Genomic DNA, 25,970 nt, shown 5'->3' with positions numbered 1-25,970 from the left:
ATAGCCAGTTTTCCTCTTTCGTTGGTGGTCAGTTTCACTTATTTTCTCCTGGTCTTCTAGTATGATGCCATTACGCTCATGTATTGCTTTGGGAGAAGCTTGTGTGCATTTTCTTCCCCAAGCCCTTCAAGAAAGTGTTAACCAATAATATTCAGAGTTGCTGTTGTTTCTGAATTTGGAGCTAGCCGGGCCTTTGCTTGTCCAGGCCCCAGCACCATGGCTGAGAAGCAACAGGAGCTGTGTGTATGTATTTTAAGTTGCCCCTGTGCAAATGGCCGGGGAATTCGAGAACCCTGGCCGGTGGACCAAGGGGACCTCCCTTTGGACCACAGAGACAAACAAGGATCAGGGAATATCAGGAGCCTTGTAGGGTATGCCTACATTGTATTGTAAACCCAGGTCTGTGGGACGTGGGCTTGTGGACCTGGTGTTTCTAAACCTGAACTTGAGTGTCCACCTGGGCTTTGTAAACCTGGGCTTACAGTTGCTGAACTTGGGACTTACAGCCATGCTATTGTACAACACATGCCTACTGGGTGTGGTGTTGTGTCCCATCTAGTGGCACCGAGACCACTTAGAGAGAGTTAAATGAGTCTGCTCTACAGCCTTAGCTAATAGCAAGTTGGCTTTTTGCTTATGCTGTAGAGGCTCAGGCACTAATCTCCAGAGGTCCCTGGTTCGACCCCGCCTGCCGACGACTGGGGTCTGCTGGCGTTACATTATCATGTCCATGCTGCATTATGCATACCTTCGGACTCAGATCTGGTTTTTTAGCTGCAAAATTACAGGGCTTGGACTGATATTGCAGCGGGACTTCACAAGAGCCAGGCTTCATCTGGGTCTGGGCCAAGAGGAGCAACAGGGATAGCCTGACTCTAGAATACCTGGGTTTTCTTCACAGAAGCTGTGAAACAGCAGCTGGGCAAAGCAAGGAGCCAGGTGTTGGGTGTTTGTTTCCTGGCAACATGCAGGAGTCTGGGGAGCAGGTGGAGCATGGGGTCAGAGGTTTGAAAGTCAGGCTTTGCCTTTGCCTGCCTGCAAAAATGTGGGTGGAGGAAGATGGGTGAACCCAAGAATATTTGTTACTGTGGGTCTCAACCTGCCCAGAAGCCTGTTCAGAACAACAGTAAGGAGGAGAGAAAATTCTGACTCCATTTAAATCAGTGGCCAAACTCTCTTTGGCCTGGGCTACACTGGGGCGGGGGGGCAGAGGGTTTCGAACTCCGCTTACTCCTCCTGCGGAGGTGGAGTACAGGTGTCGATTCGGGGATCGATTTATTGTAGCTCGATGAGACGTGATAAATCAATCCCCGATAGATCGATCACTACCCGCCGAGCCGGTGGGTAGTGAAGATGTACCCTTTGTCTAATGTGGGGTCAGGATTTTACCTTGGGTATTTTATTTAATGGGCACATTATTTCAACACTTAATTTTTTAAAAGTAGTCACTTTTAATCGTTTCAATTCAGTGTCCCCTGTATTGCAGGTGCAAATGAGAGCATTTATGTTGTGATGATCTGGAGTTAGAGAATAAAGTAAAAATGTATAGTGCCTATTTGAGCAAAGGAAGAGAACAAATCTATCAGCAAATGACCACACAGTTAATGGCCACATGTGAAAAGTTTGGTTTAAGCGACTTGCTACCATCATGCAGGAATTCTGTGGCAGAGGCAGGGATAGAATGCAGGTTTCCAGGCAGCATACAGCTGTCTTAACCATGAGACCATCCTTTGTCTTCCTGCAGTCCCCTGTTACATTCACGACACACTTCCCAAATTCTGCAACCAAAAAGGGAAGGGCCCTACAAACAACTGTCTCCTTCACTACAAAACCCTTATGCATCCCCAGAGCTAATCCATTCTGTGCACTGGAAAAGTCAGGGATCCTGTGGAAAAAGTAGTTTGTGATTTGTATGTGATTGTATCCTAATGCACATGTGCAAGGGAGGGGGCGAATGAAAGTTGCCCACGCAGCCTTAATTTTGACATTTTCTCCATTTTGAGTGGTTGACTTTGAAACCTTAATAATGTACTTTTAATGTAATGTTTTGTGTGCAATTTCCTTGTTTTGTTGTTTTTTTTTTTAAAAAAAACAAACAAACTGAAAAAACAGAAGTTCTATTTTGTGGCAACATATTGACACCAGCATGATTCATCAGCAAGATTGGAATTTTTAGATACCTTACACACATCTCTGCTTTGAGCTAATGGATAGTAATGGTGTGGTGTTATCCTCTGCATGGACAAGCGCTAGAGAAGAATAATACACAAATATACATCAGAGATTTTCACAAATATTTGCTGTCAGCAGAAGAATGGTGAGACTCAGAAATCTTGTGTTCCATTGCAGGCTGTGAGAGGTATGTATTTTTGTGGGTACAGACTCTTCTGTCCATTTGCCTAAGCTTGATCCTTCTGCTCTGTCCTCTCCAATCTGTTCCTGTCTAGTCTCTTCTCTACTCTTGGCTTCTTGCCTACCCAGTCCCAGTCTCTGCTTTTCAGGCTTCTCATCCCATTCCCAGCTTCCTAGTCTTCCCTTTTGGACTTGCTGTCCCAATCTCAACGCAGTCTCTCCCCCTCCCCACACCAAGTCCCAGTCGTCTTGCCCAGTCAGTCCCAATTTCCCCCTCCCGGCTCTTTGTTCAGTCTGTCTCTCCCTTCCCCCACAATGGCTTCCAGACCCTGTCTCCCTTACTGGGCTTCTCATCGAATCTCAGCTCAGTTTTCCTTCTCTTGGACTCCTTGTCACAGTCTCTTTGCCCACTCAGTTTCAGCTCTTTCCCCTGACCTCAGGTCCTTGTCTCTCTCTACTCCCCCATTCCCTCACCACTAGTTCCTAGTCCTGGGCACCTTGTCCAGCCAGTCCCAGACTCCCCACTTCCCTCCAACATCTGATCTTAATGTTCCCTCCTCCTCCCATGTCTTTCATTAGCTCCCAGTCCCAGCCTCCCAGCCCAACCAGTCCCAGTCTGCCCTCCTCACTCCATCTCACAAACTCGTGTCCAGCCAGTCCCTTGCACAACCAATCTCAGTGTCTCTCTCCAATTTGCAGTCAGTTCTTTTTTGAGTGCTTGCTCATGTCCATTCCATGTTAGGCATGTGTTTGCCATGTACACTATAGCGAGAGATTTTTTCTTCAGTGGTATCCATCGGATCGGCTCTAGTGCCCTCTGGTCTGTGTGCTTATGCGCTGGTGTAAGGGGTGCCGCTGGCCATGTGCCCTCTCAGTTCCTATTTACTACCCATGATATTTGCTGGAACGTCTACTCTTGCTTCAGCAAGGCGCCTATCAGTGTTTTTTTGTTCTCAGTTTCATAGTTTAGTTTATAGTGTATATATTGTAAATAGTATTTGTGTAAATAGTTAGAACCCTCTCCCCTTATCATTAAGGTGCTTTCTTTGCCCCAGGGAATGGGCATGCCCTGGTCCCTGGGCTTCAAACCTTGTGCTTCCTGTGGCAAACCTGTGCCCATGAGCAACCACGCTCCAGTTGTCTGAAGTGTCTGGGAGAATCTCACGTGAAAGACTGCTGGCAAATTTGTTGGGACTTTAAATCTTGCACAAAGAAAGATAAAGTGATTAGACTTAAGGCTATCCTAATGGAAGCCGCTCTTAGACCGATTTCAGAACTAAGCTGCTCAGATCTAGCACCGAGTACTTTGGCCTTGGTGCGAAGCACTCCTCTGGCACTGTGCACATCCTGGCACCACTCTCCATCTCCGGTGCCGAGGAAGAAACATAAAAAGCAGCCTACCGACAGAGGGTGCTCACCAGTGCGAAAGAAAGGCAAGCAGAGGGAAGGCAGTGGAGTGTGACCTGCGTCGGGTCACTCTTCCAGCCCGGTCCCATGGCAGCACAGTTGACTCCACTGAGATTGTTGAGTCTGGTGCTGAACCTCCTGCCGACGCCAGGAGGTCATCGCAGCACCAGCGGGATTGTGATGCCTTCAACCTCACATGCCTTTGTTGTAGCCAGAGACTTAATGTCACTCCCAGTCCCACTGACCCCATTAGGTCAGCTCTGGTGACCTTGAGCAGAAGGGAACATAGTGCTCCGAGTTTCTTCCCAGCACCAGGCTGTCTGGTACCCTTTAGAGAGAATCAATGTCTTCTCTCCTCTTCAAATTTCAGAGTAACAGCCGTGTTAGTCTGTATTCGCAAAAAGAAAAGGAGTACTTGTGGCACCTTAGAGACTAACCAATTTATTTGAGCATGAGCTTTCGTGAGCTACAGCTCACTTCAAAGTCATCCCTGTCCGCCAGTGGTCACCAGGCATCAGGTCACCGGACATCCGCCAGTGGTCAGAGGCAAAAAGAGGTACTTCTCCCCTGTGGTTGTCTAGAGAGGATTCTTCATTTGAAGAATCTGGCCCTATGTTTAGCTTAAGAGCTATCAGTATCCATCCTACATGCCGTTGGACATCGGTGCGGGTCCCCATGCTGTTGCCTGGCCAGGAGGACAATAGTCTATGCAATGGCCATTCTGGTTTCCCCAGGATCAACTAACCTTTCCATTACTGTTATTCTTCGAGATATGTTACTCATGTCCATTACAGAACCCACCCTCCTACCCCTCTGTTGGGGTTGGTTGCCAAGAAGGATGAATACCACCGAGGGAAATATCTCTGGTAATGGTGCAAGTGGCATGCGCACATCTAACGTGGAATGGACGTGAGCAACAGATCTTGAAGAACAACAGTTATGGACAGGTTAATAACCATTTTTTTTTTCTCTCCAACCATTTCCAGTCCCAGTCTCACCAGACTCATTGTCTTCTCCCCTGCACCAGCTCTTACTACCTCTGTGTTTGAATTAGATGGCTTCCTCCTCCACACTGCCTAGGTGTCAGCAGAGAGGGATCATTGAAAGCACAGGAGAAGCAAGCTCCCTGCTCTCAGTTCTGGTGCCTGGCCCCACTCCAGCCCACAGCAGCTGGGAGAAGTCATTCCCAGGAAATTTCTTTTGAGTCCCTCAGCTGGAGCACGCTTTGTCACTCTGTGGGGATGGTGCATGCACAGCTCAGTCAGCACTGAGAGCTCTGAGAGGTGCCAATGTGCTCATTAGGACTGCAGTAAAAAGCTCAGAAGGTTCTAAGCTCTAGCAAGTCTCTACTGAGCATGTGTGAACTGTGATTTTCAAAAGCATATAATTTTGTGAAAATCTGCCCAAATTTGGCAGGGTTTGCAAACAGCACATCCCTGACACAAAGGCTCACCCCTGCCAAACTTGAAGTCCCTCCAGAAGGATGCACTAGATGTTTCCAGAGAAAAGGTTGCCAGAATTTTTTAACATGGGCAAAACAGCATACTTTCCCCTAGTCTTGTTCTCAGAAACAGTTGAACTGTTTTGGCTAAAATTTTCCCAAAAAATTCAGTCTGAGACAGACACGAAGCATAAAATAAATAAATAAATTAGTCTGAATGGATAAAGTTTGAGGAAATTATAAGAAACTGAAAACAGGAGTTTATAATGGGAAGTGTTGAGCAACCATAGTACTTGGTAGTGTTGACAGCCCCACCTATTAAAAAATATTATGGGATATGTGAATAGAAACAGAATTATTTATGCTTGTAAAAATATTGGCAACACAGTATATTTTTTCAATGCCATCCAAGCCATCTTTAACAAGTCTCAGACAATAAGTAATCTGCCCAAAATCCAAAAGTATTTACTTGCAATCATATCACCAACAAATATATTAACATTAGAATAAACAATAATCAGAAATGTTGAATAGAAAATTTGAGAAAACTTGAACAGACTAATCTTCAGCTTGTCAATTGAAAAATGGAGTGAAGACAACTAAATGCTAAACGAATATACATTTTGTTTGGATATTGTGCCAGTTAGAAATAGCGTGTTTTGTTATTGTTTATAGCCATCTTGCCTCCATTTCTTTTTTAAATTGCTGAGTGGAGGCTTTTATTCAATGTAAGGTTCTATAATTTATGCCTGTGTACATTATACGTGAAGGGCAAGATCCTGTATTCCTTGCACACCTGCAATACCCAATAAAATCAGTGGGAGTTTTAGGGTGGACAAGCAATGCATTATAGGGTGGAAGGGAATGGAAGGCCTGACTCCTATGTTCAGTCTGGCAATACTCCCCTGGGAGCCAGTGGGAGTCTTTCTCAAGAAAAGGCCACAGGGAGAGGCCCAAAGAAGATATTTTTAAAATGAAAAGGATAGCACCTGAACAAAGATAACATTTGTTGGTGACCATTATGATACAGTTTCAGATCAATGAATCAAATCTTGGTCCTCGCAATGTCTGCTTCACAGAGCCTTCAGCAGCTCTGTATTGTGCCCAGGCTCTGTAGCTGTTGATGCTTCTGCAGATCCTGAGGGGAAGAACCTCACTTTGAGTGTGTCTGCTGGCACTCACAGCCACCTCATCTCCAGGAGTAATGTCACAGACTCCACACGCCACCGTGATAAATATGACAGTTAGGTCGTTGGAGATGATAAACAGAATGAGCAGAAGGTGTAGTGCCTCCCCAATATCTTCCTAGCTATCTGACTAAATGGGCCAGGCAGTGTCCCAACATGGCTTTTCAAAAGTGGAGCTGTCATCCAGGACCTCACATAGGGCTTCTTCCCTGTGGCCCTGACTGTCAGGATAGAGAAAGAATGCTTCTGCTTAATTCCCCTCCACTAGTCAAGGTGAGGATTTGTTAAATTTTCTGAGGACAAGGCCCCATTCTAAAGCCTTTCTCCACTCTGCGAGAGTCACAGAAAAAGTTAACAAATAGATTAGATGTGGCTAAAGCCAGAGCTTAGTGGCACCCATGGTTTTTAGTTTAAACTAGACAATGAATTGATAATACTGTATGTATGCATCCCCTTTACTATCAATCGGAATATTATTATCTAATTGCTCTTTGTACTAATACATTTAGGATTAGATTGAATCCCATTTTATGGCATCTTGTCACTGGCAATTGAGGCAGAAGAGATGCAAACAACTCATTCTTGACAAACAGTAAATAACTAGTTTCAAAATGAATATGTGCTAATGCTTGAGGTCACATTTTAAAGAAAATGTGTGAAGCTGTTATTTTGTTGTGTACTGCGCTCACTGTAACAGATGTGAAACACTGAAATCTATCAATCAGAGTTTTGCATGAGGGAGGCGTATAAAGTGGTTATATAATGGAAAACATTTGGGGTTTGCTCTAGATTTACAATCCAAATAGTTAGTGAAACCATATTGTAAACTTATTTGTAGAAGTTAAGATATTAAAGCAAGTTAATAAGCTCACAGAAAAGAATCACTTGCAGATTGGGTGATAAGTATTCCCTGAAAAATAGTTTCCCCTTTTTCTTCTGTTTAACAGAACAGAGTAAAACAAAACCAAAAAATTCTCATTATGTCAACCAGTAAAAGGAAAGCAGTTTATGTATCATTTTAATGTTTAAACTATTTTGTTGTGTTTTTTCATTCAAGTCTGATCACTTGCTTAGTCGTGTCCCCCCCACCCGATGTTTCAAAAGGATGTGCTTCTTTAAAATGACCTGTCCAGCATGGCATGGGGTTGCATTTTATTAGCGTCTTGGATGCCAGTGTATACAAATACTTACATGAGTTTATATTGGCTGATTGTGGGTCAGAAATCTGAACATGTAATGTTTGTGCCTGGCATCAAATAAAGTATACTAATGCCAAGAGAACTTGTTCAAGGATATCCCTGCTTCTTAAGAGGGCGCAGTTAAAACATGCTTTGCATTTTGCTCCTTTAAATCATCCAAAGCTCTTTTTAATAATTTTTTAAAAAAAGGCTATTCAACAGTTCTCCCAGATAAGGTTCACAAGGACAAATGAATGAACTTGGTACAACCCTTTACTGTATATGGTGTTTAAATAGGGGAATGTAGGCAGTTTAAGTCAGTGTACATGGAAGAACTGAAATTAGATAACAGTATGTGTGGTTTGAAGCACCTGTTGTTATTTCAAGTTGAATAATGAAAAAGGTTTTATTTCCTACCTGGCTAGCAGCCCACTGTACTAAGGTGGAGAGAAGGAAGAGCCTGTCTACATTAGAGATATTTGTGCTGGTGTAATACATCAACATTGTTATGTTGGTGCAATTTTTTGAAATTTTCCTAATGTAGACAGAGCTTAACATTCTAGCCCTTTACTCATCTTTGATTGTCCACACACATTCCACACTTGGGGTGCAAGCGCCCCATGCATACAGGATCAGATTATTTTGAATAGTAGTGCCCGTTGGAGCCACTCCTTCAATATTCTTGCCCTCTGCCTTCCCATAGCACGGGTAAAAAAGATGGGGCAGCTGCAGCTCATGCTCAGTTTCCTCTTGCCTCCTGTGGCTGCAAGACAGAACCACAGTATCAATGTTCTTTGCTTATGAAGTTATTGGTTTTCAAGTTTGAAGTTTCACTAGTTAAATTATTAGGTTTTCTTTGATTATTTCATTTTTCACTGCAGTTAAGAGCAGTGTAACAGGGGTGTTGGACGGCCAGTCAGCCTAGTGGTTTGAGTACTTGACTTCCTGGCCCCTGCTTTTGTGGGGAAGCTGGCTGGATGAGTGATAGAGAGAAAAGCTATTCTGCTGCACTACAAGACATTCTCCTTTGCAGCAGGAAGCCCTTGACTAGGCTAACATATAGAGCCAAATGGAAGCGATTCTCTGTCTGGGCAATGCAGTGTCAGCTTTCACCAGTAACAGCCCCAGTACCTCTGAGGCTGTGGACTATTTCACCAGTAACAGCCTGAATACCTGCTATAATATTTACTCCACTTGAAACAAACCAGACTTTCCCTTAGTTCAGTTTGGGTGCATCTCCAGTGATATCCCCCAGTAATCCTCCTCTTCAGTGATGCATTGTTTTCTCACACTCCAGACTGTTGAGATTTTTCAGAGGGCTTCCATGTATGTTTCCACCAGTTTGAGAGCCCCTCCTTCATGAGACCTCAATCTGGTTTTGATGGTATTGTTGAGTTCCCCATTTGAACTTTGGCTACATGCTGTTCTGCTATCTTTCCATGAAATTGCCTTCCTGGTGGTCCTCATGTCTGCAAGATGGATAGGAGAGATTCAGGCTCTCACGGCAGGCCCACCATATACAGGCTCAGTCAGGCCTCACCCAACATTTCTGCATAAGGTGATCTCAGACTTTGACATCAACCAACCTATTCACCTCCTGTTTTTCTTCCCCAAAACACATCCCTCTCCGAGCAGAAATAAACTGCACACTGGATGTTGTGAGGACATTAACCTTTTGTTTGGACACAACCAGACCATTCAGATGTTCATCCAGACTCTTCGTGATGTTTGCTGAAAGGGTTAAGGATCAACTGGTATCCACATGGAGGCTAGCTAAGTAGGCCTCAGACTGTATTTAGACTTACTATACCTGAGCCAAGAAAGATTCACCTGGACAGGTCAGCGGTAATTCCACCCATGCCCAGGCAACTTCTGCAGCCTGCCCTTGTATCAGAATAATGCAGAGCAAAACTGTAGAGTTCAGTCCTCACATTTTTCCCTGCTGCAAGCTTCCCTGCTGAATGGGAAATTTAGTAGGGGGTCCTCTTTCAATGGGCCTCCTCTCACCTATCTCCTGACACTGGTATAACTGCCTACCTATCGCCAAGAGCGGAAGCTATGTGGACAGTTGCTTGAAGAAGAAATAATGATTACTTACCTTCCTGTAAATGTACTTCTTCAAGTTGTCTGTTGTCCACACAGATTCCATGTCCTGACTTCCATTCCTGCTGACCAGTACCTGTTCTAGGCCTTCTTATTGGGGAAGAAACTGAGTGCGGGGCTGTGGCCTGAGTTGGCCACAGGAAGTGAAAGGGTGTGCAGGGGGTAGGTGCAGTCCCGCCAGACACTGCTATTCAAAAGAATCTGATCTCATGCAGAGATGTGCATGTGCATCAAGTGCGGAATCTGTGTGGACAACACATCTCGAAGAGCCATAGTTTCCTATAGGGAAAGTAATCATTATTTCCTGGCACCTGACACCCTGAAAAATAGAGTGCATATAACAAAAAGTTATACACTTTAATTTACTGTAATATGAACATTATAAAGAGAGTTTATATTTCTATAAAAACATTGGTTGAAGGGGATAGCTTACTGGTCCAGCATATATGTTTTGACATAGAACCAATAAGCTCAGAAAGGTCACTTGTTCTTTTGGTTCAGTAAAAGATATCACATAGTCCTGTCTCCACCTCCCACCCACAAGAACTGATGCAGGTGCAAACATTTTCTTATAGCGTTGCAATTTATAGCTCACTGGCTTATGTTTTCCGCTGAGTAAAATGATCACGAGGTGGTAAGGAAATAGTTTAATAAAATCTCCTATATGTAGTCAGGCCAGTCTTTGGAATGATTTTAGTTAACAGAGTCATAGCATCAATTTAACCTGTGTTTTGGGACTTACACCTTTTTAGTTTTTCATTTCCCTCTAAGGCACTACAAGATCTGGACAAGTACTGATTAATACAGGGCAAAGTCCTGAGGTTTTTATTCTGGGCCAGATCATCCCCATGGAAGGGCATCTTGGAAGGAAATCTCCCTTTGTGCTGCTCTACCCTTCCCATCATCATCCATCAGAAGGCAAAAGGGAGTTGGTTGTGGTTCCCCCTACAGAAAAGACTATGTGCATCAGTGCATCTGCTCTGTCCCCAAGTAGGCACTGGCTATGTGACTGGGCATGGTACCAGGGAGTCCCTGGCTGCAGCATCCCCAATGGGGAGGAGAGGTTGATGCAGAAGAGAAGCTATAACCCCACCTTTATATTATCTTCCTAAATAAGCTCTGTGGGGAGACGTATGTGTTCGTGTGTGTGTGGAATTTCACACAGCAGCCTGGTGTATTAGGGGAAAGAGATAACGTATATTTACGCTGCACACTTCTTTCAGCAGCGTGAAGAGTACATACCCTATATGCCCCCCTGACATGGGTATAAATAGCAGTGTAGATGGTGAGGCTCTGCTTGGGTGAATAGCGTACATCCTGAACCCTGTGGATATGTACCTACTCATCCAATTAGTGCCTTCCTTAACCCCACCCCTCCCCCATCTATGCCCTTTTTTTTTAACCATGGAGTGTTCTGCTGCTAGAGCCTTTTCCCATCACAGGGGAAAATTCCTGTGGTGGGGAAAGGCACAGGCAGTTCCCTGCTGCTGATCCTTTCCCCACTGCCACAGCCTTTCACTGACATGTGCAGTTACACACTGCTGTGTGGATGCAGCATGCTTTTGACTGTGGCATGTAGCTACATATGTCCTACATGCCATCATCGATGGTAGCATGTAGACATAGCCATAGACTGAAGGGCGGGAGGGATGAAATTGATGCATGGGAGGGCCCAGTGATGCACAGATTTTGTGGGTGACAATCCATGCCTCAATCTTTACTCAGGCATTTCTTGATTAAAATTCCTTTGGCTTCAGTGAGAGTCTGAGTAAAAAATGGAGTGCCCAGTCCTACTGATGGTTACACCTGAAGTTAATGGAAGTGGTCATGTAAGCTCTGGTCTACACTAGGACTTTAGGTCGAATTTAGCAGCGTTAAATCGATGTAAACCTGCACCCGTCCACACAATGAAGCCCTTTATTTCGACTTAAAGGGCTCTTAAAATCGATTTCCTTACTCCACCCCTGACAAGTGGATTAGCGCTTAAATCGACCTTGCCGGCTCGAATTTGGGGTACTGTGGACACAATTCGATGGTATTGGCCTCCGGGAGCTATCCCAGAGTGCTCCATTGTGACCACTCTGGACAGCACTCTCAACTCAGATGCACTGCCAAGTAGACAGGAAAAGAACCGCGAACTTTTGAATCTCATTTCCTGTTTGGCCAGCGTGGCAAGCTGCAGGTGACCATGCAGAGCTCATCAGCACAGGTGACCATGATGGAGTCCCAGAATCGCAAAAGAGCTCCAGCATGGACCGAACGGGAGGTACGGGATCTGATTGCTGTTTGGGGAGAGGAATCCGTGCTATCAGAACTCTGTTCCAGTTTTCGAAATGCCAAAACCTTTGTCAAAATCTCCCAGGGCATGAAGGACAGAGGCCATAACAGGGACCCGAAGCAGTGCCGCGTGAAACTGAAGGAGCTGAGGCAAGCCTACCAGAAAACCAGAGAGGCGAACGGCCGCTCCGGGTCAGAGCCCCAAACATGCCGCTTCTATGATGAGCTGCATGCCATTTTAGGGGGTTCAGCCACCACTACCCCAGCCGTGTTGTTTGACTCCTTCAATGGAGATGGAGGCAATACGGAAGCAGGTTTTGGGGACGAAGAAGATGATGATGATGATGAGGTTGTAGCTAGCTCACAGCAAGCAAGCGGAGAAACCGGTTTTCCCGACAGCCAGGAACTGTTTCTCACCCTGGACCTGGAGCCAGTACCCCTCGAACCCACCCAAGGCTGCCTCCTGGACCCAGCAGGCGGAGAAGGGACCTCTGGTGAGTGTACCTTTTAAAATACTATACATGGTTTAAAAGCAAGCATGTGAAAGGATTACTTTGCCCTGGCATTCGCGGTTCTCCTAGATGTACTCCTAAAGCCTTTGCAAAAGGTTTCTGGGGAGGGCAGCCTTATTGCGTTCTTCATGGTAGGACACTTTACCACTCCAGGCCAGTAACACGTACTCGGGAATCATTGTAGAACAAAGCATTGCAGTGTATGTTTGCTGGCATTCAAACATCCGTTCTTTATCTCTCTGTGTTATCCTCAGGAGAGTGAGATATAATTCACGGTCACCTGGTTGAAATAGAGTGCTTTTCTTCAGGGGACACTCAGAAGAGCCCATTCCTGCTGGGCTGTTTGCCTGTGGCTAAACAGAAATGTTCCCCGCTGTTAGCCACAGGGAGGGGGGAAGGTTGAGGGGGTAGCCACGCGGTGGGGGACCTTGTAACAAAAGCACATGTGCTATGTATGTAATGTTAACAGCAAGGTTTACCCTGAAAGAGTGTAGCCACTGTTTTATAAAATGTGTCTTTTTAAATACCGCTGTCCCTTTTTTTTTCTCCACCAGCTGCATGTGTTTCAATGATCACAGGATCTTCTCCTTCCCAGAGGCTAGTGAAGCTTAGAAAGAAAAAAAACGCACTCGCGATGAAATGTTCTCCGAGCTCATGCTGTCCTCCCACACTGACAGAGCACAGACAAATGCGTGGAGGCAAATAATGTCCGAGTGCAGAAAAGCACAAAATGACCGGGAGGAGAGGTGGCGGGCTGAAGAGAGTAAGTGGCGGGCTGAAGAGAGGGCTGAAGCTCAAATGTGGCGGCAGCATGATGAGAGGAGGAAGGATTCAATGCTGAGGCTGCTGGAGGACCAAACCCGTATGCTCCAGTGTATGGCTGAGCTGCAGCAAAGGCAGCTGGAGCACAGACTGCCACTACAGCCCCTGTGTAACCAACCGCCCTCCTCCCCAAGTTCCATAGCCTCCACACCCAGACGCCCAAGGATGCGGTGGGGGGGCCTCCGGCCAACCAGCCACTCCACCACAGAGGATTGCCCAAAAAAAAGAAGGCTGTCATTCAATAAATTTTAAAGTTGTAAACTTTTTTAAAGTGCTGTGCTTAAAGTGCTGTGTGGCATTTTCCTTCCCTCCTCCACCACCCCTCCTGGGCTACCTTGGTAGTCATCCCCCTATTTGTGTGATGAATGAATAAAGAATGCATGAATGTGAAGCAACAATGACTTTATTGCCTCTGCAAGCGGTGATTGAAGGGAGGAGGGGCGGGTGGTTAGCTTACAGGGAAGTAGAGTGAACCAAGGGGCAGGGGGTTTCATCAAGGAGAAACAAACAGAACTTTCACACCATAGCCTGGCCAGTCATGAAACTGGTTTTCAAAGCTTCTCTGATGCGTACCGCGCCCTCCTGTGCTCTTCTAACCGCCCTGGTATCTGGCTGCGCGTAACCAGCAGCCAGGCAATTTGCCTCAACCTCCCACCCCGCCATAAACGTCTCCCCCTTACTCTCACAGATATTGTGGAGCACACAGCAAGCAGTAATAACAGTGGGAATATTGGTTTCGCTGAGGTGTAAGCGAGTCAGTAAATTGCGCCAGCGCGCCTTTAAACATCCAAATGCACATTCTACCACCATTCCGCACTTGCTCAGCCTGTAGTTGAACAGCTCCTGACTACTGTCCAGGCTGCCTGTGTACGGCTTCATGAGCCATGGCATTAAGGGGTAGGCTGGGTCCCCAAGGATACATATAGGCATTTCAACATCCCCAACAGTTATTTTCTGGTCTGGGAATAAAGTCCCTTCCTGCAGCTTTTGAAACAGACCAGAGTTCCTGAAGATGCGAGCGTCATGTACCTTTCCCGGCCATCCCACGTTGATGTTGGTGAAACGTCCCTTGTGATCCACCAGAGCTTGCAGCACTATTGAAAAGTACCCCTTGCGGTTTATGTACTCGGCGGCTTGGTGCTCCGGTGCCAAAATAGGGATATGGGTTCCGTCTTTGGCCCCACCACAGTTAGGGAATCCCATTGCAGCAAAGCTATCCACTATGACCTGCACATTTCCCAGGGTCACTACCCTTGATATCAGCAGATCTTTGATTGCGCTGGCTACTTGCATCACAGCAGCCCCCACAGTAGATTTGCCCACTCCAAATTGATTCCCAAGTGACCGGTAGCTGTCTGGCGTTGCAAGCTTCCACAGGGCTATCGCCACTCGCTTCTCAACTGTGAGGGCTGCTCTCATCTTGGTATTCATGCGCCTCAGGGCAGGGGAAAGCAAGTCACAAAGTTCCATGAAAGTGCCCTTACGCATGCGAAAGTTTCGCAGCCACTGGGAATCGTCCCAGACCCGCAACACTATGCGGTCCCACCAGTCTGTGCTTGTTTCCCGAGCCCAGAATCGGCGTTCCACAGCATGAACCTGCCCCATTAGCACCATGATGCACGCATTGGCAGGGCCCATGCTTTCAGAGAAATCTGTGTCCATGTCCTGATCACTCACGTGACCACGCTGACGTCGCCTCCTTGCCCGGTATCGCTTTGCCAGGTTCCGGTGCTGCATATACTGCTGGATAATGCGTGTGGTGTTTAATGTGCTCCTAATTGCCAAAGTGAGCTGAGTGGCCTCCATGCTTGCCTTGGTGTGGCGTCCGCACAGAAAAAAGGCGCGGAACGATTGTCTGCCGTTGCTCTGATGGAGGGAGGGGCGACTGACGACACGGCTTACAGGGTTGGCTTCAGGGAGCTAAAATCAACAAAGGGGGTGTCTTTACATCAAGGAGTATTTCAGGCAGGACTTCACGGAGGGTTCCAATAAGAAATGGTGCACCTAAGTTATTGTTCTTATTGGAACAAGGAGGTTAGCCTGGCCTCTGATTGATACATGGCTAGCTTTACCTCCCTGCACCTTCCCTGTGAGTGATTGCAGTGTGACCTAGAGGAATGAGTCCCCTAGACAGGGGAGGGGGGGAAGCAAATGAATACAGAACAAATCTGGTCTATTTCTTGTTTTGATCCACTCCGTCTATCTTTTACATCTTTGGCTGGCAGCAGACGGTGCAGAATGCATGCCATCCACATCTCATGGCTGCTCGGCAGAAGATGGTACAGTACGACTGCTAGCCATCCTCATCTCTTGCCTGCCCGGCAGAAGATGGTACAGTACGACTGCTAGCAATCCATATCGCCTGCCTGCTCACCATAAGACGGTTCAATAGGACTGACTGCAGGACTAAAGAGAATGACCTGGTCAAGTCACTCTAAATTAAGTCCCTGCGCCCATGTCTGTCCAGGCGCTCCCAGCCGACGTGGCCAGGAGCACCTCGGACATGACGATGACGGCTACCAGTCGTACTGTACCATCTGCTGCCACAAGGCAAGGGGTTGCTGCTACTGTGTAGCAAAGCCGTACCGCGTCTGCCAGCACCCAGGAGACATAGGGTGACGGTTACCTGAGCGGGCTCCATGCTTGCCGTGGTATGGCGTCTGCACAGGTAACTCAGGAAAAAAGACACGAAACAATTGTCTGCCCTTGTTTTCACGGAGGGAGGGAGGGAGGGAACGGGGGCCTGACGATATGTACCCAGAACCACCCGCGACAATGTTTTAGCCCCATCAGGCATTGGGATCTCAACCCAGAATTCCAATGAGCAGCGGAGACTGCGGGAACTGTGGGATAGCTATCCACAGTGCAATGCTCCGGAAGTCAACTCTAGCCTCGGTACTGTGGAAGCACTCTGCCGAGTTAATGCACTTAATGCACTTAGAGCATTTTCTGTGGGGACACACACACTCGAATATATAAAACCGATTTCTAAAAAACCGACTTCTATAAATTCGACCTTATTCCGTAGTGTAGACATACCCTAAGTGTTTTCAGGTTAGGGCCACAGGGAAGGACATCTGAAACTGGCCATCTATAAGGAAATATCTGAAGAGAATGTGTGTATAGAAGGAGGATTCAGTTAATAGAGTGTCCATTGTTTTAATGTTACTTTTTATTTAAAATATTATACAAAACTGGTCTCACTACTGAGTAGAATCATAGAATATCAGGGTTGGAAAGGACCTCAGGAGGTCATCTAGTCCAACCCCCTGCTCAAAGCAGGACCGATCCCCGACTAAATCTACCCACTCCCTTCCCCTCCCTCAGTATGGAAGGCCAGATGAAACATTACTTGCTGACTTAAAAAGGGCAAAACCTACAATCCTTATCCAGGCAAAACTCCAGTTTTCAATGGGAGTGGTAGGAATGTAACATTGACTATTCAAACCTTTTTTTAAAACAGTAAGCTTTACAGCTATGAGGGTGAGATTTCAAATTCTCTGCTATATATTTTGGCCTTAAGCATTCACATGTACTTTCGTATTTTATTTTTTTAAATTTTATCTTCTGGCAGCAAGAATTGGAATAAATAGGAGTATTCATGTCATGCTTTTTCTACCTTAAATGTATATTTCCCTCAGCTGTGTTGAGGACTAAATCCATTTATTTCTTTGCTAGACTATTACTTTGTATTACTCTCCTGTGTTTCTTTTCTAAAAGATCAGTAAAAGATCTACATTCTGTTCATAGAGTATTTTGGGAGGCCAGAGCTAGCAGTTCTTACTAAGGCAGAACTCACATTGAAATAAATGGGAGTTTTCCCTGAATAAGGATTACAGGGCATACACAACAGATAACTACATAAAGAGACCCGTTTGTAAATGCAACTATCTGTGCGTGCCTACATATACCTACATTCTGTACATAGCTTGGACACCTGTTTGGGGGGATTTGGCCCATAACATTTACATAGCACAGGGTTCTAATTTTTCTTATTTATTTATAGTCTTTATAGTATCTCAGTAGCTCATAAATATTTACAAATTTATCCTCACAACACCCTTGTAAAGTAGGGAAGAATTCTCCTCCTCCTCCTCGTTTTACAGGAAGAAAAACAGGCAGAGACGCAATAAGTGACTTGCACAAGGAGACATGGAGAGTCTGTGGTAGAGCTAGGATCTCCTGAGTGCCAGTCTGGTACTGTAACCAGACAAAACTCCTTCCTATTTCTTTGGCATAAGCTTATTGATCTGCAATATATTAGGTGTCATCTTACGGCTAAAATTTGTTTTTATTTTGAAGACTTCCAGTTTATACATGACCCTCATTTTAAAAAAGAGATACATTTGACTCATCTGGTGGTGCTCATGGAAGTTACACATTTGGGTCCTGAGGAGAGTGTACTCTTTCAGAGCTAGATTCTGCCTACTACTTCCATGGTGTTCAGTGAGGGGGAAGGGGCCCACCGCTTATGTGGACCACCCTGTTTGCCTGGTGATCTACATAAGTGGTGGGCAGAATTACCATACTTGCACTTAAGGAAATGTAGGCACTGTACCCTAATTACTCCCTTGCAGGTGGGAATTCACCTCATCCCTTGAAGGAGTGTAGCAGTTTGTCCTCCCCCCACCCCCTCCTCCCCAGTATACTAGGATGCCGTAGGAGGCAGAATGCCACTGATGTTCTTCCCCCGCTCTTGTGTGGTGTGGTTCTGCACCACTCACCCTGCAGGGCCAGGCCCATATGCCACAGTCTAACTCTCTTGATGAAACTTGATACCAAAATGTAAACAAGCCTTTTAAAGAATAAAATTCTATTTCTGTGTTTCCTTCCTTGTATAACATACCAGTTCATTACACTGTGTGTGTTAAATTCAAACTTGACAGTACATTAGATGAGGCAGAATATAGCTAAAACACTTCCACAGCAGCCTTTTTCAGCATTCAGACATTTCTAAGACCCTTTTCTGATACGTTTGCCAAGATATTCATCATATCCTGCCTACTGTAAGCTTTACAGTAAAAAGCCATGAATTCTGTACGACAAGTGGCCGGGCTGTTTTCTTTGGCAGACAGATATCCTATTAATACCTGCAGCTGGGATGTTTGCTGCACACATTTAGAGCCAGGTCTTAACGGAGTTTGCTCAGTTTATCTTCTTAGGCGCAACACCAGAAGGGCAGGCACTCAGCCCTTAGGTTTGTTTCATACTTACAGCAATGTCCTCTTTTACAACATAAGTAGCATTTCCCCTAAAGCCTTCATTTATGTTTGTTTTATTGTGAACTGTGCAGCTCTGCCAGCCAACCAGTCTACTGGACTTTCTGAAGTAAAATCTTAAAATTTCCAGTCAGTGAGGAGGAGAATGATGTGCAGTCTGCCCCCAGCCTTCTAGCTCCTTGCGCTGGTTTGCCCAGTCTTCACACATTCCCTGCAGACTGGCAGAGCAGAGCTCCCTGTGTGGGCTGGGAGCAGGGGAGTGATAAAGCATAAGTATCTGGCCAGTCCTTTCCTATTCTCCTCACAGGGCCATGCTCCAGATTCTACCTCCTCATTACCTGGAGGGAAAGTGAGTCCCAAGCTGTAGTTAGAATTACAATAAAGGGTACAAAATTGTATAGCCTTTTAAAGGCTATGTTTATTGCACAGTAGAGATTTTGTAAGTAGACGGTGCTGCTTGTTAAAGTAGCAGCAACCCACCTATGTAAGATAAAGTAAAAATGAATGAGAAACGCCTAAGTTTCAACAAGCGCATGTTTTTAGAAGGTAACATTATACATGTAATTCAGATTATTTCAATCAATTTCTGTGTATCACAGGTCTTTCCCACACTAAGTCAGCAAAAAATAAAAGCATCCTGCAAAAGACTGCTGCAGGTTTGGAGGTGTCTGTGAACGGTGCCAGACAGATAGTCCTGGACAGTGAAGTCTTGTATCTGTTTGCAGAACCAGCACAGTAACAAAGATGGACAGTGTAATTTTCCTCATGCTACACTGCCATTGTGCTGGAACCTGATGTGCAGGATTTGAGAGAGTAGAGAGCTTCTCTGTCCATGCAATCTGTGACATCTCTGCTGAAACTGACAACACGAGGAACTCTATTCAGAAAACATGAAAAAGATCCTTGTGGATGATTTGTCCTTGCCAGTTTTCCTTTCTGTCTGTCTTTGTGACATGGTGCCTTAATTTTTGTTTTTGTAGAGGGGATTATCATTCTTGTTTTTAACCAATTATCAGTTGTGATAGAAATGCACTGCTTGGAAGATACCAAGGCAAGACCTGCAACCGGTTCCAGTTCTGCTATGATTTACACACATGGTTTCACTTCATTGGATTAAATCGGATGGTAACCCATTCGCCACATCATATATTTGGTCATAATGTAGTAAATTTATGCAAGATTTTGTAGATTTCTTGGGGGAATTACTTGGTTTGGATTTATACCACCATTTTGGATTCTGAAACCTCTGTGGTGGTTATCTGTGATGTCACAAGTGAAGCTATTATTTCTTAGAAAGTTTTGATCTGGCAAAAATGACTTTTTTCTTACAAAATGCCTAAATCTCTACAAAGTGTAGATACCATATGTATTATAAGATGCCAGTTAAAAATTGCCACTGTAGGTTGGGTGCTTTGTTAAAATAAAAGACAGTACCAAAGTAGTGGTATATAAAATCTAACTGAAAACAGTAAGTGAAAAGCAATAAAAATATGTCTAATAAATCTTTGCTCTTAGTGTTCTTTTAAAGCTTAAAGATTCTTCCTATTCTGATATTCTTTTTTTCCATTTGACAAATATTTTGAACTATATACCAAATGGATTATAATTCATTATTTTTATTTATTTATTTATTCATAATAATTTATGTAGCTGTTTTTGGTAGTCCCTCAGTGAGGTGTTGGGTCCTATGCAGAAACAAAGGACGATGCAATCTCTGTCCTAAGAGTTTACAAGCTAGCTCTATACTGTTTGTTTTATTACTGGTATAACAAAAGCCTCAGAAATTACGTGATCTTCAACAAAAATACAGTTAACAGCTGCTGCTGAATCAGCATAGGAAGCACAAGCAAAAGAAGTATTAAAAATATTTGGTCCAGTTATGCCCTCTTCCTTCTTTTCTGCATGGAGACATGGGGTCAGCCACTGAGCTATGGGAGGAATAGGGAGATTGTTCCCCAGTCTGCCCTGCAGAGTTCCATAGAGAAAAGCAGTAAAGCACAAGGCTGTGTTTGTTTCTCGGTTGTGAAATACTGGATATATTTATAATAGTTTTTTCTCAGTTGTGGAGTAGTGAATTTTTTTAAAATCTGATATTTAGAATGTGGGGAATAATCACCACAAGTAAGGAAGGCAAGTAAGTGTGTTCAGTAAATTTATCATTCTAAACTATGGTGACTCCTTTAAAGCAATATTTTAAATAGCCTAGTTGAAAAGATTATAATTTTTCACTTCCTCTGATTAATATTCATAGTGTAAAAATGCAATAAAGGTCATATGATCCTCTAAGATATAAACTATGTGGATGCTTTGGTGGTAGAGCAATGATAGCTGTAAGGACATGTCCCTTGTACAAAAAAAGTACCTAAAAATCCCCTGAAAATTTTACAGTGAACATGTTTCACCATGTTTTTTATTGGTTCCTTCACAGTGCAACCATAGTAGGGCTGTGCATTTTCCTTTCCAGGTACAGTATGAGATTGTACCCTCCAGATCAGTGGCTCTCAACCTTTCCAGATTACTGTGTCCCTTTCAGGAGTCTGATTTGTCTTGTGTACCCCCCAAGTTTCATCTCACTTAAAAACTACTTGGTAACAAAATCAGACATAAAAATACAAAAGTGTCATAGCACGTTGTTACTGAAAAATTGTTTACTTTCTAATTTTTACCATATAATTATAAAATAAATGGATTGGAATATAAATATTGTACTTACATTTCAGTGTATAGTACACAGAGCAGTATAAACAAGTCATCTGAATGAAATTTTAGTTCGTACTGACTTCGCTAGTGCTTTTTATGTAGCCTGTTGTAAAACTAGGCAAATATCTAGATGAATTGATGTACCCCCTGTAAGACCTCTATATACCCCAGAGGTATACATACCCCTAGTTGAGAACCATTGCTCTAGATCCACATTCATGCATGGAGGATTCCTTTGCGTCTCCACCTAGTGTGCTGTCATCCCCGTGACTTTGTCCCCACACTTCCTTAATCCCATGGGCACTTTTCATTCGTCTGGAGTCTCCACAGTGGCAAGGTTGAGGACTGGATAGAGTGGGGCAGATGAGATGCACATTGTACACTCATTGGGCCCCCAGTTGTGTTTCCGTAGAAGAGACAACACAGCACAGGGCTAGTTTTTTCCATGTTACTCCCCCTACCCCATCTACCGGTGCAGCCATGACTAAGGAACCAGAGGTACTGCATGGGTCAGAGCCAGTGCAGAGCAATATGGATGATCCCTGGAGCTCTTCCAGGTTTGGGGCTGGGTCTCATGACTTTCTTTAGTGGAAGTGAAAATCCCAAGTCCTGAAGGGACTGTATGGGGGACCTCTGCAAATTGATCCTCTTTGAGAGTTCTTTCTTCATAGCTTCTTCTGCATACTTTATGAGAAATGATCTGGGCCCAAAAGTTTGTTTTTCTGGGGTTTGTTTTATGGGGTAAAACTCTCTTAATGTCACTTTGCAACCAAGAACTTAAATGCAGACTGAGCCAAAAACACCAACGTTTTCCAGGCTTTGGGTGGTGCAAAAGCCACAGAGTTTCATATGCTTTCAACTGGAAAACATAAGTCAGCCCAAGTTTGTTGGAAACTTGGCCCAAGCTTGCTCAGAATTCATCCCAGGTTTAATGTGAGCCAGGTTTCAAGTTTATTACAAAACCTGAAACATGGCAATTTTAATTTGGCTGCAGGTTACATTTAAGAGAGTTACTCAGAACTCCAATAAACAGAGGTCACCATAAAAAAAAAAAATCAGTGTGGAACTAGAATTACAAAACAACAAAAAACAAAACCACTACCACCAAAATGCCTATCTTAAAAAAATGTTAAGGTTGCAAAATGAAGCACTCAAAACTTAGGAAATACTTGATACTTGAAACTGCCCCCTTGTACCTATGCATTATGATGCAGTCTTTACTTACCTGATCACATAGTAGTTCTTCCATCCCAGCCTACTCCTCTCTGCTGCTCACCTCTCAGCATTACAGTCAGACTGTCTCCTCCCCCCCATGTGTGGGCGCCAACCTGGGGAGCATTGAAAACACAAGTGTGTGTTTAGCCCTTAGCACATGCTCTCAATTCTGATATCCAGCACCACATCACTCCACAAGCTTTGCTCTGTTGAAAACTTGCTCCATTAACTTGGTGATAGGTCAGTTCACATGCGATGCAACCACTGCTTTCAATGGGACTGTTTGCATAACCAAAGTTTAGTTCGATGAAAGGATGTACAAAGATTGAGTCCACTCTTCTGAAGATTACAGTACAGTTTCTTTGAACTACTTGAGGCTTGCAAAGCATCAGGAATGCAGCTGGATTTGGCTAGCTGAGAATTCTCACAGAATGGGGAGCTCTTAGCAGGTGCAGAGCCATCATACTCGACCCCTATTCTGCCTTCCCATGTTCAGCCCTAGAGCAGGGGGAATATTTGGAGTAGGGCTGAATGGTGCTGCATCTCCACTATGCTCAGCTGTTTTATGGTCCCAAAGCGATCACAGCCAGCTGATGTGAGTTAGAGCAGCGTCCAGACTGCTTTAACCTACTTTAGGATTTAGGGTGGCACAGAACTGGAACATACAAGGAAAGCCGGCACTGTGTGATCAGCCAGCTTTAAACAGATGACCTGTTAGTGCACTGCAAACCACAAGTGCTCCATCGACCACAATTTTTGTACCATTGCAATACGTTATTAAATCTGAGCTGCATTCTAACTGAATGTAATGCCCTTCATTTTTAAAAAAAAATCTCTTCTATGAAAAGCATTATATGCAAGTATTATGTTAATCACCTGCTTCTTCTTCTTTGAATAGATATTGATGAGTGCAGCATCATTCCAGGGATCTGCGAAGGTGGCGAATGTTCTAACACTGTGGGAAGTTATTTCTGCATTTGTCCACGTGGCTATGTAACATCTACAGATGGATCCCGCTGCATTGGTAAGTACATCCTTCTGTGGGATCTTACGGCATTCTCAAGCCACTACTGGCCACTACTGTAGCTTAGAAGCAGGAGGTGGGGCTATTGGCTGAAGCTCTCCTCTAATGGGAACTTTTGCTAGGGGATCCACACTGTACACAGGCACGCTGGCTTTTCTGCCACAAAACCTAAGTCTGTTCACAGTGTTCCACAGTCCTGTTTAGAGTGCCACTGCAGGGCACCAGCTGCAGAGTTGGAGACTCTGCATGGGCTCTCTTATGGCCCAGGACCCTCAACCAATACAGTAGAAATATGTTTTGGGTTTTTTACAGTTCTGTGCATCTGCAGCTGGGAGCAGGATTAGACTCTTAGCTAGGAAATAATAAGCCACAGTTGTGTGGACAGACATGAGAAATTAGAATCACACTCATTGCTTAACTCTGCTTCTGATGAAGTCAAAGGCAAAACTCACCTTGGTTTCAAAGGAGCAAGCTTGAATCCTTGCTTAATATTTCAAAGTCTGCCTTACATAGGCGTACTTTACCTTCTGAATGCCAGCGTTAGAAGTGCACTCATGTAAACTTAGAAGACGTCTACAGGAAATGAAATGAATTGCTATTTCATTTGGCTTGAGTGGCCTTTTTCCATTTGTAAGAATAAAACAAAGATCAAATGTCATTAGGTTAGAGCTCTTTGGATCTGACTTTTCAAAAATCTGTTTCTGTCCTTTTTAAAATATGTGTTTGTTTTTAGATGTGGTAGTATGTGTCATGGATCTTTTCACTATGTTTGTTTTACAGCTGCATGTATGCCAAGCGTATGGTTTTAAATGTAATGTTGACTTGGCTGAAAATATCCTTTACCCTGTGCAATAAACCATTAGCTGTTAACCTACCATCATGTGTCACTTACAGTGTAATTTCTTGAGGTAGTTGTGACACTGAGAAGTAGAGTAGATGTTACATTTTCAGGCTCAGATCCAGCAAACACGTAAGTATGTGCATAACTTTGTGTTGAGTTGTCCAATGATGGTAAAGTTTCTCACACACTCAAGTGTTTGCAGGATTGGGGCATAATTTGCTTGCAGTATCTAGGTGCAAAATAAGTGAAGGGCAGAATGGCAGCCCATTCTATTAATTTAGGCGGAATCAGTGGTCCTAAAGAGTTAAAGGATGACTCGATCACTGTCCTGTATTAAACAACATTAGACAAGGTTTGGGCTTTGATATACAGAGACATCAGCCTGCTTAGTACTTAAACAGAGCCTTTGCTGTGCTGGCAAATACATCATTAAAAATCCTTTTGATCTTTTATTAAAGATGCAGAAAAGATGGGAAAAACAGTTAAAGCATTTGAAATATAAAGTATTAAGTATGGCTTTCATTTTAAAAACATCCCTTGTTCCCTTTGGTGTTAGCTGGAGAGAGGTTTTTAGAAGTGCTCCCCACCCACCCTTTGTTTGACAATCTCTTAGATGGTAATAACTATCCTGCTTGGGGAAAAGCAAACAGGTTAGTTGAACTAGGCTGGAGCTGCTGTTATCAATAAAGCCCAACCCCATTTCCTAGAAGACAGAACAAGACATACACACACAAGAGGGGATAGAAAAGAGCAGCAATGATTAAAACTATGCAGCTTGTTTCTGATGTTGACTTTCCCGTGTAATCTTGCTTTTGGAAAAGCCCAGGCATAGCATGCTGTCGTATTAGCCACTCTGAGGCAAGGCAAATTTGTACAAGCATTGTGCGCTGTTCTTTTCTGCCTCTTGTGTTGCAGGCTTATAGTCTTGCAAAATATACAGTCTTGACCAGTTTAGCTGGATTTTTGTTAGAAGGAAAAAGTAGACTGATAGAAAAGACAAGAAATAAGGTGAGGAAGGAAGAAGCATACACAGGATGTGTGTGTGAGGAAAAAGTCTTACATCCCAGCTGAAGCTGGTGGAAGTGGCAGTGTCATCTGGGTCCCTCTTTTGGCCTGTCTGGTCAGGACATATTTCAAGATTAAGACAAAAACGATCTGGCAGTGTTACAATAGATGCTGGGGTCCCAGAAGACAGTGGGGCAGCCATGATGGTGGAGCTTGCTCCTTCCCCTTGTTTTAGTCAGCAAGTGTTGCACTTGTACTCCATTGACATTCATCCATTCTTATTTTCATCCCAAAGTCTCTCTCTTTCTTAAGGATCTCAAAAGCAAGTGCTGGGTAGATTAGCCCACCCCCTTATTATTTTGTCCACCAATTGTGCCTAGTTTCTTACACACCAGTTTTGGTTAATTGATTTCTGGTACCACACTTCTCTTGTTTGTCAGACCCGATCTTAACTCAGCCCTTGAGTTATATCAGTAGGCCTTTTTGTTTGGACTAATTCAATCTCCCTTTTGCACCTTTTCCCATCAACATTGATTGTTATATTCTGATATTTTGTGAACTTCCACTCACTTTTTTACAATTTCACTATTAGGGTAAATTTACAGTTATTACAACAAGCCTTATAACTGTGAATTAACCTTTTTCTGTCAATTTAAAATAGACATTTGAAACCATTGGAACAATTTT

General features: G+C 44.1%; 1 protein-coding gene across 1 annotated transcript in view; it reads left to right on the top strand.

The window, feature by feature from the left end:
* Nucleotides 1-25,970, top strand: part of FBN2 (fibrillin 2) — a 251,187-nt gene that overhangs the window by 63,542 nt on the left and 161,675 nt on the right. Inside the window, exon 8 of the mRNA XM_077816364.1 lies at nt 23,312-23,437. Within this exon, the coding sequence (XP_077672490.1) occupies nt 23,312-23,437 (126 nt within the window). The remainder of the gene's footprint in view (nt 1-23,311; nt 23,438-25,970) is intronic.

Source organism: Eretmochelys imbricata, chromosome 5 (genome assembly GCF_965152235.1).
Source record: "Eretmochelys imbricata isolate rEreImb1 chromosome 5, rEreImb1.hap1, whole genome shotgun sequence".
NCBI lineage: Eukaryota > Metazoa > Chordata > Testudines > Cheloniidae > Eretmochelys > Eretmochelys imbricata.
The sequence above is the reverse complement of the archived record's forward strand: the minus strand, read 5'-3'. Positions and strand labels throughout refer to the sequence as shown.